Raw genomic sequence first — 13138 nt, forward strand, 5'->3', positions numbered from 1 at the left:
TGATCTTGATTTGTTTTAAGAGCTATTATAGTTGATTTTATGACTTCCAGTAGCATTACATAACAAGTTTTGTTGTCAAATCTTTTTGACTAATAGAGTTCTTAGACTTGGAACTTGAGTAGCATCAACTAGATATTAGTTAAACAACATTTTGGTTGTTTATTTTTATAAGATGGCTGGAATAGAAGGACATGACAACAACAATTTTAGAGTTCTTGAAGCCATACGGGACATGGCTAGTGCGATCAGGAAAAGTAATAATTCTAATCAAGAAGATGCTGGAGGAAGAGTTATGAGGATTCAAGGTTTGGAAAAAGGTTCAGGAGAAATTGGCTCAAAATGGTGAGACTACTAAAGAGACTGCTACTAAATCAACCACTTATGCAGCGAGTCCACATAAGAGTACTGTGATCAATTCCACCAAAGTCAATGTGGCTCTTAAGGATGTTACTAATGACAAATCTCCTGCTACAATTGGAATCAGGATCCCAACTCAGCCCAAGAAACACTCTCTTTTGAAGCATGATCCAGCGTCAACCAAAAAAAAAAGAAGAAAAAAAAAAGGAGAATGCCGCCAAGTGTCAACCACCATTATTTAATGGAGTTCCTGATCCAATGGCTGCAGAGGAATGGATACGTCAAATTAAGAGAAAACTGAAAAATCAAAGAGTTCCTTTTGGGAGAATATGTTGTCTCATTGAAAAAGTTCAGTCCCATCGCGCTACAAGAATGGAACACTAATATCTTTGGGAATATTTTCAGAAGGAAGAGGAGATTACTTGTTAGACTCAGCGGAATCCAAAAGGCTTTGGATGCCAGAAATAATCCTTATCTTGTCAAGTTGGAAGAAGAACTAATTCAGGAGTATGAATGGATAAGGGATCAAGAGGCTATGTTTTGGCAACAAAAAGCAAGAGTGAAGTGGTTGCAGGAGGGAGACAAAAATTCTAAATTCTTCCACTTGACAACCATGGTAAGAAGGAGAAGAAACAAAATTGAAGGGTTATTTGATGAACAAGGAAAATTATGCTTGGATGCTGAGACTATGAGAAACATTGCTGCAAAAATCTTTGAAGACCTATTTGCCTATCATAGAAGTGATGACTCCATATTTGTTATTCCTTATTTATTTCCTCAGCTTTCTAGAAGTGAGACCAGCTGGATGCAGAGAGATGTTAATAACGTTGAAGTTATAACTGCCATGTTTGGTATTGGAAGCCTTAAGAAACCTGGAGCTGATGGTTACCCTTCAATTTTTTACCAAAAACACTGGAGTCTCTGTGCAAATGAAGTGTGTAGTTTTATTCAGTCGATCTTCTCATCAGGTATGATTCCTCAAGGTCTAAACCATACATTGATTACTCTTGTTCCTAAAGTGGATAGTCCTAGAGATATGGCTTTATTTAGACCCACAAGTCTGTGTAACACATTATATAAGGTTGTCTCAAAAATTTTGGTGTCCAGGATACGACCTATGTTAAAATAGCTCATCAGTCCTAATCAGGTTAGTTTCGTACATGGAAGGCATATTGCTGACAATATTGTAATAGCTCAAGAAGTGTTGCATAAATTCAAGAACTCGAAAGGTAGGAAGGGCTTCTTTGCATGGAAAATCGACTTATCCAAGGCCTATGATAGATTGAACTGGAATTTTATTGAGTATGTTTTATATGAGGCTAACTTTCCAGATAGTATATGGTGAAACTCATTATGGAATGTGTTACATCCATAAGCTTCCAAGTTTGCATAAATGGAGAACTTTCTACTACCTTCAGGGCAGGAAGAGGTCTACGACAAGGTGATCCTCTATCCCCTTATTTGTTTGTCCTTTGTATGGAAAAGCTTTCACACCTAATTAATTCTGCTATTGAAGTTGGGGAATGGAAACCTGTTAGAGCCTCTGGTTCTGGATCCCATATATCACATCTTTCTTTGTAGATGATCTAATTCTCTTTGCTGAAGCTAATACTCATCAACAAGTATTCTGAAACAGTGCTTAGAAGTATTCTGCAATCTATGTGGACAAACAGTTAATTTTGACAAGTCGCTGATTTTCTGCTCTCCTAATGTTGGCAATGATTTGGCTGGGGATATCAGTAGACTTTGTGGTTCAGTCTTAACAAAGAATATGGGGAAGTATTTAGGCATGCCTCTGATACATTCAAGAATTACTACACACACTTATGCTAGCATTGTTGATAAAGTGCAGGGAAGGCTAGCTGGGTGGAAGTGTAATACTCTGAGCATTGCGGGAAGACTGACGCTGATTCAATCTGTCACCTCATCCATAGCTGTCTATGCCATGCAAACTGCCAAGCTGCCTAACTTGATCTGCTCATCTCTGGATAAGTTGAATCGAGATTTTTTATGGGGTGATTGCAATGGAAAGAAAAAAGTGCATCTAATTCGATGGGATATGATCTGCAAATTCAAGGAGTTTGATGGATTAGGCATTAAATCTACTACTCACATGAACCAAGCGATATTAGCTAAGGCTAGTTGGAGGCTTATTCAAGGTGAAAATGGTTTTTGGAGTAGAGTATTGCAGAAAAAGTAGTTGAAGCATGGAAACCTTTTGACAAACGGGTACAAGAAACCTCATCAATGTTCTAGCACATGGAGAAGCATACTTTTTGGAGCTGAACTTGTTAAAAAAGGAGTTATATGGAGAATTGGTCTGGGTAATTCTATTAAGTTTTGGAGTGATCGTTGGTTGATGAATGGTCCCCCGATTAACCTCGCTAGAGCTACTTGAGAACATTGATTTTAATATCTCTGTTAGGGATAGCTGGACCAATGGAGGATGGAATATTAGCTTCCTGGAACAGTTTTTTTTGAAGATATTATTAATAAAATTTTGAGTTTGCCTGTGGGTTTTGCTGGTGGAGATGATGATAAGATTATCTGGAGTGGAACATCTAATTAATGGCCATTTATCAGTAAAATCTGCTTACGTATCCCTCCTTGTTAAGGAGAACGTTGACTTTTGTTGGAAGTTCTTGTGGAGATTGTGTATGCCCCCTAAGCTAAAAATTTTCTTGTGGCTGATTGTTTAGGGTAAGGTTTACAGGTGATGACTTATGCCCTATTTGTCATGTCCATACTGAATCTCTGCTTCATATGCTAAGAGATTGTGGCCGTTCAGATTTCAAGCTATGTGGATGAGCCATGAGCATTATAATGACTTTGTCCGAGATCATTGGGAGCGAGGGAGATGGAGGTCACTTACTCATTTACTTTATCAAATGCTCTCAAGGAGTGGAACTTCAATGTGTTTGGTAATGTCTTCAGGAAGAAAAAAAGATTATTAGCTAGGCTTAATGGTATTCAGAAAGCTCTTAGCATATATCGCAACCCTTTCCTGGTAAACGTTGAGAACCAACTTATTAAAGATTATGAAGTGATAAGAGATCAGGAAGCTCTTCTTTGGCAGCAGAAATCTCGAGATAAATGGCTGAAGGATGGGGATAAGAACACTGAGTTCTTCCATTTGACTACCTTGGTTTTGAGAAGAAGAAATAAAATTGAGGGTCTTCTCAATGAAGAGGATGTGCTTTGTACTGATGCTCCTACCATGAAAAACATTGCTGCTGGATTTAAAAAAAAATTTATTTACTCAATCTCATAAGGGGGACTCCAGGTTCATCATTCCTCGTCTCTTTCCTATGTTAGAAGATCATGATTTACTCTGGCTCAAGAGGTCTATTTCTGAGACCGAGGTTAAATGTGCTCTCTTTGGGATTGGTGGTCTTAAAACCCCTGGTGCAGATGGATTTCCTGCTGCTTTTTGCCAGAAACATTGGGATCTTTGTGCTACTGAAATTGTCCATCTGGTTAAGAATTCTTTTATTTCTGGTGTCCTCCCTGCAGGTTTGAATCATACTTCCTAAGGTTGCTAGTCCCCAAATATGGCATTCTTTCGACCAATAAGTTCGTGCAATACCATCTATAAAGTCATATCAAAGGTCTTGGTTGCCAGGATCAGGCCTTTTTTGAAAAAATTGATCAGCCCCAACCAAGTAAGCTTTGTTCCTGGTAGACACATCTGATAACATAATTATAGCTCAGGAATTGATATGGTCAATCGGGATCTAGTAAAACATATACCATGATGGGTAGACCAGAAAATCCAGATCAAAAGGGATTGATAGCTCGGTTAGTAAACCAGATATTCCAAACAAGTCAATCTCTTCAAGCTCAGGGTTGGAAGTATAGGATGCAGGTATGATATGTTACTTTTCTGTCTGTGACTCGGTCTAAATTTGCAGATTATTATAATTTATTAAAAATTAATGTAGGCCTCAATGCTTGAGATCTAAAACAAAGATAATCCGTGACTTGTCATCGAGAAATCGACCAAGTGGTGCAGAGTTGACAAGGACAGAAAGTGGTATGGGCAAACAATATACAATAAAGCATGATGTTAATGGAAACACACATGTAATAAAAATGATATAGTTAATGGTTAATGGCATGGATGGTATAGGTATCGTAATTTCCCCACTCACTAATTCTTATGACAAACTGTTTTCAATATACTTTATCATAGGTATTGGATACTTGATATGGTATCTCTTGATGTAAATATTTAGTTATTTGAATATCAGCCAACGTGGGAAGTTGATGGAACAAGATCGATAACTTGAGTTATTTAAATCAGTAAAACTATGTGTTATGCAACCATAAGATTTTGCATTGGTTTCATAGCACACATTTGATAATCGTGACTGTTTCTATTGGATATCTTCAATACAGATTTATAGCTTTGATGCCCCTTCAATTGTATGATGTGCAGCCATATATTCTTCATACTGACCTTTGAATAGATTGGAATTATAAAGCCTATATTCTGCAAGTTGCATTCTTTCTCTTTAAATTCTGAACTGGCTAATATATGAACATAGTCAATTATTTGGCTCTTTATGCATTCTTCGATCTGTGTTCTTGCTTTCCCTTCACTATTCAAATTATTTGTGATGCTTATTTCTTTCTTTTCAACAATTTAGGCATGTAGAAAGTACAACACTCATCTGAAAGCTAAAGCTCTTAATATTTTACAAAAACTGAAAGCTCTGTTTGCCCCCCTTGTTAGAGATGATCAAACTTAAATCTAGCTATTAGAGTTTTTCTCATTGAATTTCTGTTTTGTACATTTTCATTTAGATGAGTTTAGTTTTCTACTGTAGGTACTGTATGTATCATGCTCTTCTGCTGCAGTATGTGCTACTTGCAAAGCTTCATAATAACCTTGGAGGTGATGCAAGTAAGAATATAGTGCACAAGATGCTTGATAAAATGGCACATGAAGGTTTTGTTGATGTCAAAGGATATTGTATCAGCTTTTGATTCATGTATAGCTACTTCAACATGATGAATTTCTGCATGTGCTGATAGATATGACATACAACAATTATCAGCTTTGATTCATGCATGCATGGGTCTAGCTAGACTAGGAATGCTTTCTTTATTTGTTTGGTAGTTTAATTATCTAGTTTGGATGTTTAGTTGTACCTGACAAACGCAACTCATATAGTTACACTAATTATATGGATCAATGTGGCTTTATATGTACTGTTCATTCGGTAATATATATTGTTCATTTGATGAGGCAAACTCAGTTGTCCAAGGTTTAGTCATACAACACAATGCAGAATAATATGTTGTCTGACTGTAAAATGATTCAAAATCAAGGTTTCTCGTACAACAGTTACTAGATGTTAGCCAATTCGATTACAATATTCACACCACAGTTAAGACAATATAGCTCTTGTGTGAACTAACAACCAACAACAGAAAATAACAAAATTCTGTTGTGTGAGATTCATAACACACAACAGAAATAAAACTATCTCTGTTGTCTGAATGGCCATGTCAATGCCAAGGCATCCCCGCTCATGCCATGTTAGGCACATGCCTGCGTAGAATTCACACAACGGATATAATTATCTGTTGAGGAAATGAATATTGCACAACGGTGAAATCACACACGTTTAGACCACAGTGAGGCTGGTCATCACAGAACTCTAAATATCTGTCGTCTGATTAACTTATTGTAGTAGTGAATTATGGCTTATTCTCTTTACCAGTTATGTTATTGGTAGAGGAGGAAACTTGACTATGTTGATGCTAGCCTTGGTGCTTTCCCGCGAAGTGCCTCCGCTATTTCAGAAGGTGAAACTTGTACTATTTCTGTGTTCAATCATATTGCATTATATGATTTTTTGTTATATTTTATGGGTAAAAGCAACTTCTAGTTCTTCAAGCATTATGAAAGAGAATATATTGGTCTTCATTGCTGCATAACTTGTGTTCTTCATTATTTTATTTTATTTGAGATAAAGGTATGTGTTATTGTGTTTAAAGAACTTGTGTGCATTATGAGAACGGAATATAATAGCTTTCATCGGTACATTTGTACATGACTTCCGTTCTTCAGTTGTTTTATACAGGTACAATGTAATGCTCCTAAGTAACTTTCCATAATATTTTCTGGGTGAACCAAATTTTGAATTCAGTAGACGTTATGAAAAGGGAATATAGGATGGTATAGGATGGTTTCTTGTGTCGTAAGTGGAACTCTTTATTTTATTAGGCGTTTTTAACAAGTGGCTATGTGTGGATTTGAGAAAAAGAAAATCATAAAAAGATCTGCATCAAACTTGGCTTTATGTGAATTTGAGGTGCTTGTATAAAAAAAGTTGAAAGTATTTTTAACAAGGACCAAATTATCGAGTTTTGTGGAAATTTCGATGGTCCTGGAAACAGAAATTTCGACGGAAATATCGAGGATATATCGATTTCGGTAAATAATCAAGAAAAATGATGGAAATTTGAAGAAAAACATGGAAATTTTAAGTAAAACTTTTAGATATGTTTATTTAATCAATTGTCTACTATATATGAAAAGAAAACCTTAATAAACATTGTTATATAGTAATTTGTAATAATTTAAGATGAAACGGTAAATGCTGAATCACCTACAACTCTGAAAATTTTAGAAATAAACATCTTTTTTTTTTGATGGCCGGAAACCCAATGGGAGGCTAGGCCATTACATATTATATACATTCTTTGTACATATCATACATTACACCTTGAATTGCATGACTAATTTAGAATCACGTAGAAGACTTATGAGATACAAAATTCAAAATATCCATCGAAATATACTTGGATGGTCACGGAAATATCGACACCCAAAAAAAACGAAAATTTCTACAAAATATCGCGAAACTTTCGATTTTTTAGTCATTGCTTTTTAATCATTTTGTGGTCTCTATCTTCCATTTTTTCTTTTTCGTTTGCTATGCTCTGGCATTGTGTGTGGTGTTTGACTCTTGGTGCATAACAGGTTTCACGATTGCTAGCTAGCTGCGGTACTTTCATTTTTGGCATCAAAGGACCCGTCCCGTTTGTTGTTTGGTGTGAATGTTTTAGAATTGGCTTCAAATATGCAGCAAGTTTCACAGGTATGCAATACACACACACACACACACACACTTGTTTCCTAGTGTTGTATATTTTTGCCCTTTTTACTAGCATTTTGATTTCCTATCCAGATTGTCTTGTTTACTAAGCAAGCCAATTGATACTTCCCCTTTGCTTCAGAAGTAAAACCTAATGAGTTTGTGCAATCAATCTTGTTTTTTCAGGGTTCGCGCATCAATGTAATTAGCAAGGGGGGATCAAAGACACAGACTCCTAGGTTGTTCTTGTCAATTAACAGAATAATGTTTTTCATCTGGTGAATCATTCTAACAGAGTTTTCTCTCTAATCTTCCTACCTTACAGCCTTGCACCTGACTCTATTGATGGATTCCCAGACTTTGTAGAAGATTTTTTCAGAAAAATTCCTCCCAGGTTAAGGATTATCTGTATAATTGTACTCAGACAATCTTATGCTCCACTATTTAAACCATTGTTCGGTTCATGTCCTGCTGCTTGGATTCTTATATCATGCTTAATGTATGGGGAAAACCCTATTGTGTTGTTTCTACCAGTCAAGAAAATCTTAAAAGGTAACTTCGCTTATTGCAGGCACATAATTTAGAATTTCATACAAGATACCCATTCTAAATGGTTAATTTATATCATTTAAAGACATTGGTTTCAATCATCATTCAAAACCCATAATTAAATTGTAAATCCCTCCCCTCTCTCTCTCTCTCTCTCAAAGTTTCGGCCTTTTCCTTTGTGCAAGACTTGAAACCGTGAAGCAAGTTTCATCATCCTCCATCCATCCTTGCCGTGAGCCTTATCATCATCCGCCACTTTTGAAGATCTTCTTGCGTTCTTGAAGCTCCTTTAAAAGTGTAACCATGAACTTCAACTATTTGTTTTCGGTTTCTATTTTGTTTAAAACAATTCGAGTTCTTTGTTTGTTTAAATGGAAATTTCGATGCTTTGATATGATTGAGTTTATTTTTTGATGTTAAGTTTCCAATAATCATGAAGCATGAAAACGTTTTAGGTTTCTAGAATACATAAACTGTGATTTTGATATGTGATGATTTAAGTTCATTGATTTTGTGCGAATAACCCACTTTTATGTGTTTTGTGTTCTTTGATGGCCAACTTAGAATATTGAGCATGTAATTGAATCCAAATTAAGATATGCTAGCGTTCTAGGTCTTAATTGCTAAGTGGAAAACCTATACTTGTTTAGGTAAATCAATGAAGAGTTTTGCATGCTTGTATGACGTTCCAACTTGTGTTCTTGGCTTAAATCGATCAAACTTTCTAAGTGTTTAATGCATTAAATGTGTTTTGTTGATGACTTGATCTCTCACTAGCAATGCATGTTTAATAGGGTTAACTATGATGCGTTCATCTAGTTAATTTAACTAAGGAAAGTAAAAAGAACTTTGTATGCGTTCATCTCTGTTCTTAATTGATTTCTTCATCCACATATTTTGATCCGTGATTTATGTTTAGATTACTTGTTTTTGTGTTAATGATTGTTAACTTCATCATGCATATTTCGTTCCCCCTTATCTATCTTAATTCATGGTTTGAATCGATCATTGTAATATAGTTTAATTAGACTAGAATATAAATACTTTTCAAAAACCCCTTTTCTTGTAATTTTCGTATATATTGTATAATTGTAATTAATATTTCTTTCTTTGACATTAAAATAACAGGTTCACCCTCAATCCCCGGACTAAATGATCCCTACTTGCTTATATACTAACAATAGTCAACAAAGTTAATTTTGAGAACTCAATTCGAGCTCATAATCTCTCAAATCCTGATAATGAGGATGGTGTTTATAGAATATTCAAGAGAAGTTTGAGAGTGATCTTCAGTCTCATATAAAGGTAAATTTTATTCTCTTATAACTCTTACTTTGCACACAAATCTTTCTTTAGTTCTAATAGTTCCATTTCATGTCCATTGGGGTATGCTGGGTTGAACCCGGTGTTGAAAAGTTACTTGAGGATTTGAGGGATGAAGACATATTTGTATACTTGGGCCATAATAGTGGTATGTATAGCTTAAACTTTATATGCTGATATGTTCATGTGTTGCCGTACAGGAAACAAATTTATATCAGAAGATCAAATTAGGAAATTAGATACATGTGCTACTGGTTTGCTTCGTGGCTGTGAGAGTGCTGTTGTCAAGAAAGGGGTGGATATTTTCCAGATTGGACTCCACATTTTTTTTTTGTGTAGAGGAGTTCCATTCACAGTCTGTTCCTTATGGACGCTTATGATGATGATATTTTGGTATTTGTTAAGAGGTTGTATAAGCATGGCGATCAAGTTCAAATCGGATCATTTCTTCGTGATGCCAATCGCTTAGGTTTACGTAATGACCTTGACGATACTCATCACGATGGTTTCAATTTCTTATTGCCTTACATGTTTGGAGCTGCTTTGGTGTGTTACGGTCTCCCGACTCTACTCTCCCTACAAGTACAAAGAAAAAGAAAAAACAGATCGCTCTAGTGTACACAGTTCATGCCATTTCTCATACTGCAGTGTACCAAGCCATTTCTCATATATATATATATATATATATATATATTTTGGATGATGTCCTCTACTTTTGGTCCAAATTTGTCAGACACCAAGTGATATTCAGAAACCGAACAATTAATAGAAATATGGGGCATAGAACTCAATAACTTCGATAATGACTGTCATTTTTTTGTATTGGATCATCAAGATATAGTTCATCCAACAAAATACATTCTCTAATCAGCCATTTGTATATGTCACAAGATAATGCCTTTTATAGACTTATAATACTCGAATGCCTTTTTTTTTCTCCTTTTCCTTTCTATTCATGTTCCTCTTACTTTTCTAATATAGACTCCCTGAAGAATTTAATAACAAGCATTAGCTGATATTGAGCACTATGTTGAACAAAATAAAACAGTGAACAAACAAAAGTCTATTCTCATACATAATGCTGAAGAGAAGAAATCTTAAAAATCGGCAATTATATATGCATGATATTTTTCTCCATCTTTTAAACAATTTTATACATCCCAGACATTATGCAAACAACATAGAGGTGTGACATCATGCCACAAAGAGATGTGGTATTATGCCTATGGGCATTATGCAAACAACAACACCAAGATATTATGTTGTTGTTCATCGTTCATGTTTGAGGTGTGAAATAAATTCTTAAAACTCTTGATTGTCTAAGGTGTAAAGCAAATTCTTAAAACTCATGTTCCACATGTACTTGATCAACTAGCTAGGAGTTTTTGGAATTTACTTCACACCTTCAAGCTTCTAACTTTTGAACTGACCGAGACTTCAAGATGTTGAATGACATGCATTGCCAATAACTCATACTCTTACATATGCACTCATGTTTAGAAACTGAACAACTAATTGAAATCTAGAACATAGAACTCAACAGTTCCGATATTGATAGTCCTCGATATTCTAAAAAATACTATAAAATTCTTTGAACTTTAACTAATTCTCTCTCTCTCTCTCTCTCTCTAAATCACCGTGCATCAATGAAAATATCCAATGGATGATGAATTGAAGAATCGAGTGGATAATGAATTAAAGAATCCAATTGAAGAGATTTCAACCAATTTGTTCAATTGTTCGACAGTCAGAATCAATGTCACTCTCAAATTTAATCAATTTGGCTTAAGAAGTCTCTTTCACACTATAATCTCTACTTAATTTGCAACAAATTGTATTAGAAATTGAATGTAACTTTGTAGTAACATTTTTATATTTAGAAGTAGTTTTTCCTTGTTCAGTAATAGTATTGCTTGTTTGATAGTATAGAAAAGAAAAATCTCTGACTAAAAAATTGAATATCATGGAAATATTGACAATTCAAAAAAGAAGAAGAAATTTTGATGGAAATATCAAGAAACAATAAGATATCGATGGAAACTATACCGAAGTTTTGGATCAAAAATGTATAATCAACTAAAAATGTACTAAAAGTACAATAATAAAAAGATATGAAAGTTGATCGGAGGTGACCTCAAAATGGTCTTTTGAATAATTTGTTATACTCTTCCTAAATCTTTATAATGTATCATTGTTGAGTATAATAGTAAATAAATATACTCAACAATCATCATCTGGTGTTTCAAATTTTTTTTTTTCCAAACAAAAACTTAGGTGAAATTCTTTCATGACATTAAAAATGCTCAATATAATAACTTGTTAGTTAATCCACCTTTTCTAGTATAGAAGCTAGCAACAAGTTGATTTAATAGAAGTGAGACGAGGCACAAGTTGCATGTGTCCCAAAACGACAATTGTACACCCTTAAGTAACAACCACTCGCAGAAAATATATCAACAATTTTTAAGTCAACAAAAGATCAAGGGAATTTGATTAAGGAATATATGTCATAGACTTGAGATTTAAGAATATGAAAATTGCAATCCAAAAACATCAAGTAGTTATAAGAAAAGCATTTCAAAGAATATTACTTAACAATAGGCTATTTAAACCTATAATTATGATATTACTAGCTTTCATATACGTTAATAGATAGAGAATCGTCCTAATTCTGACACCAAATTTTGTAAGTTCTTAATTTTTAAGTTTGTTATCGAAGCTTGAGTTTGGATAATATTTTGGTATAAACGCATTTAGTAATTGGGTCATTGATCCATAAGAACTAATATAGCAAAAACATTCCCCATCAGTCCAACAAGAAAAACAGGTGCCCTCTCATCTGATTAGTCCCAAAAGTTGAGATTAATTACCATTATATCCTATACACAATAAACCCTCCCTCTTAGCTTCACTGTTAGACCTTTCTCTCGTATGGTCTCGTCTCTCTCCCAGCCTCTCTTTCTTCTGGCCACACTCTCGGAGAACGACCCCATAAGGGTTTTAGGGTGGTGCTTGTGGAGCCAAAACGCCACTGTATGGAGCCTTCCTTGTTTGATTTTCAATTTTTTGGAGCCATATACGCCGTAGAGGTTGCAGATGAGCTTGAGAGTGGTGAGCGTGTCAAGGTCCTAGGCCTTTTGGAGCTGCTCGGTTAGGTAGTCGGCCGGAATGTCCGACACGATATAGGAGAAGAGATCGAGTAATGTGGCAAAGGCATTCTCCGTCGAGCCCATCAAAAGGTTCTCCTTGGTTCCCACGTTGTTGAAATTGGCAACCAAGAAGTCCATGAAGGGGTCACTGGTCGTGGTAGGTTTCGGCGGGGTGATTTGGAGTTGGCTTTGGATTTAGATTAGGGTGGTAGACCGGTGGGTGAGGGTTTGTGGAGCTCTAGAGGATTGAGAGGACTCGAAGGAGCCGTGGCTAGTTTGCGTAAGTGAGCTAGCTAGATGTGAAATCGTGATGTGTGTGAATTGATTTGTGAAATGAAATAGTAGTGACTGAGTCAATTGAGTCGCGCCACCTCTTGTGTGTGTTCATATTAGTAGAGGAGGAGTGAAGCAGCAATGATTATGGCGAAAAGGATGAGGAGCACAAATTAATTTTATTGACATTTAATATAAAAAAAAATTTGAGGGTTAGTAAATTTTTTATTGATAGTCTGAAAAGACGTCAACAATCTCCTTTGTATGTTTCTTCATGCTCGGGTTCGATCTAATATTTTTTATTGGTAAAGAGTTATTCTGGCTTAGATGAGGGTCAATAAAAGTTTTATAAAGGGTCAGTAAAACTTTTGTTGCCCA

General features: G+C 35.3%; 1 protein-coding gene and 1 long non-coding RNA gene across 2 annotated transcripts; both read left to right on the top strand.

Moving 5' to 3' along the window:
* Positions 1–3214: 3214 nt before the first annotated feature.
* On the top strand, positions 3215–3890 carry LOC112200986. Its single transcript, XM_024341995.1, has 2 exons — positions 3215–3557; positions 3676–3890. Exons 1-2 carry the CDS (start codon positions 3215–3217, stop codon positions 3888–3890), a joined length of 558 nt encoding a protein of 185 aa, XP_024197763.1.
* Positions 3891–6051: 2161 nt separating this feature from the next.
* On the top strand, positions 6052–7931 carry LOC121051789. The gene is made up of 4 exons (XR_005806935.1): positions 6052–6171; positions 7352–7469; positions 7653–7705; positions 7792–7931. It is a non-coding gene; the product is annotated as an uncharacterized LOC121051789 (long non-coding RNA).
* The last annotated feature ends 5207 nt before the right edge of the window (positions 7932–13138 follow it).

Source organism: Rosa chinensis, chromosome 1 (assembly GCF_002994745.2).
Source record: "Rosa chinensis cultivar Old Blush chromosome 1, RchiOBHm-V2, whole genome shotgun sequence".
NCBI lineage: Eukaryota > Viridiplantae > Streptophyta > Magnoliopsida > Rosales > Rosaceae > Rosa > Rosa chinensis.

Bases quoted from the DNA above. Each gene is read 5' to 3' on its own strand.
- LOC112200986 (XM_024341995.1), top strand. From the start codon at position 3,215: ATGGAGGTCACTTACTCATTTACTTTATCAAATGCTCTCAAGGAGTGG. The intron at 3,558-3,675 runs GTACTGATGCTC...CTATGTTAGAAG, and splicing joins CAATGAAGAGGATGTGCTTT to ATCATGATTTACTCTGGCTC.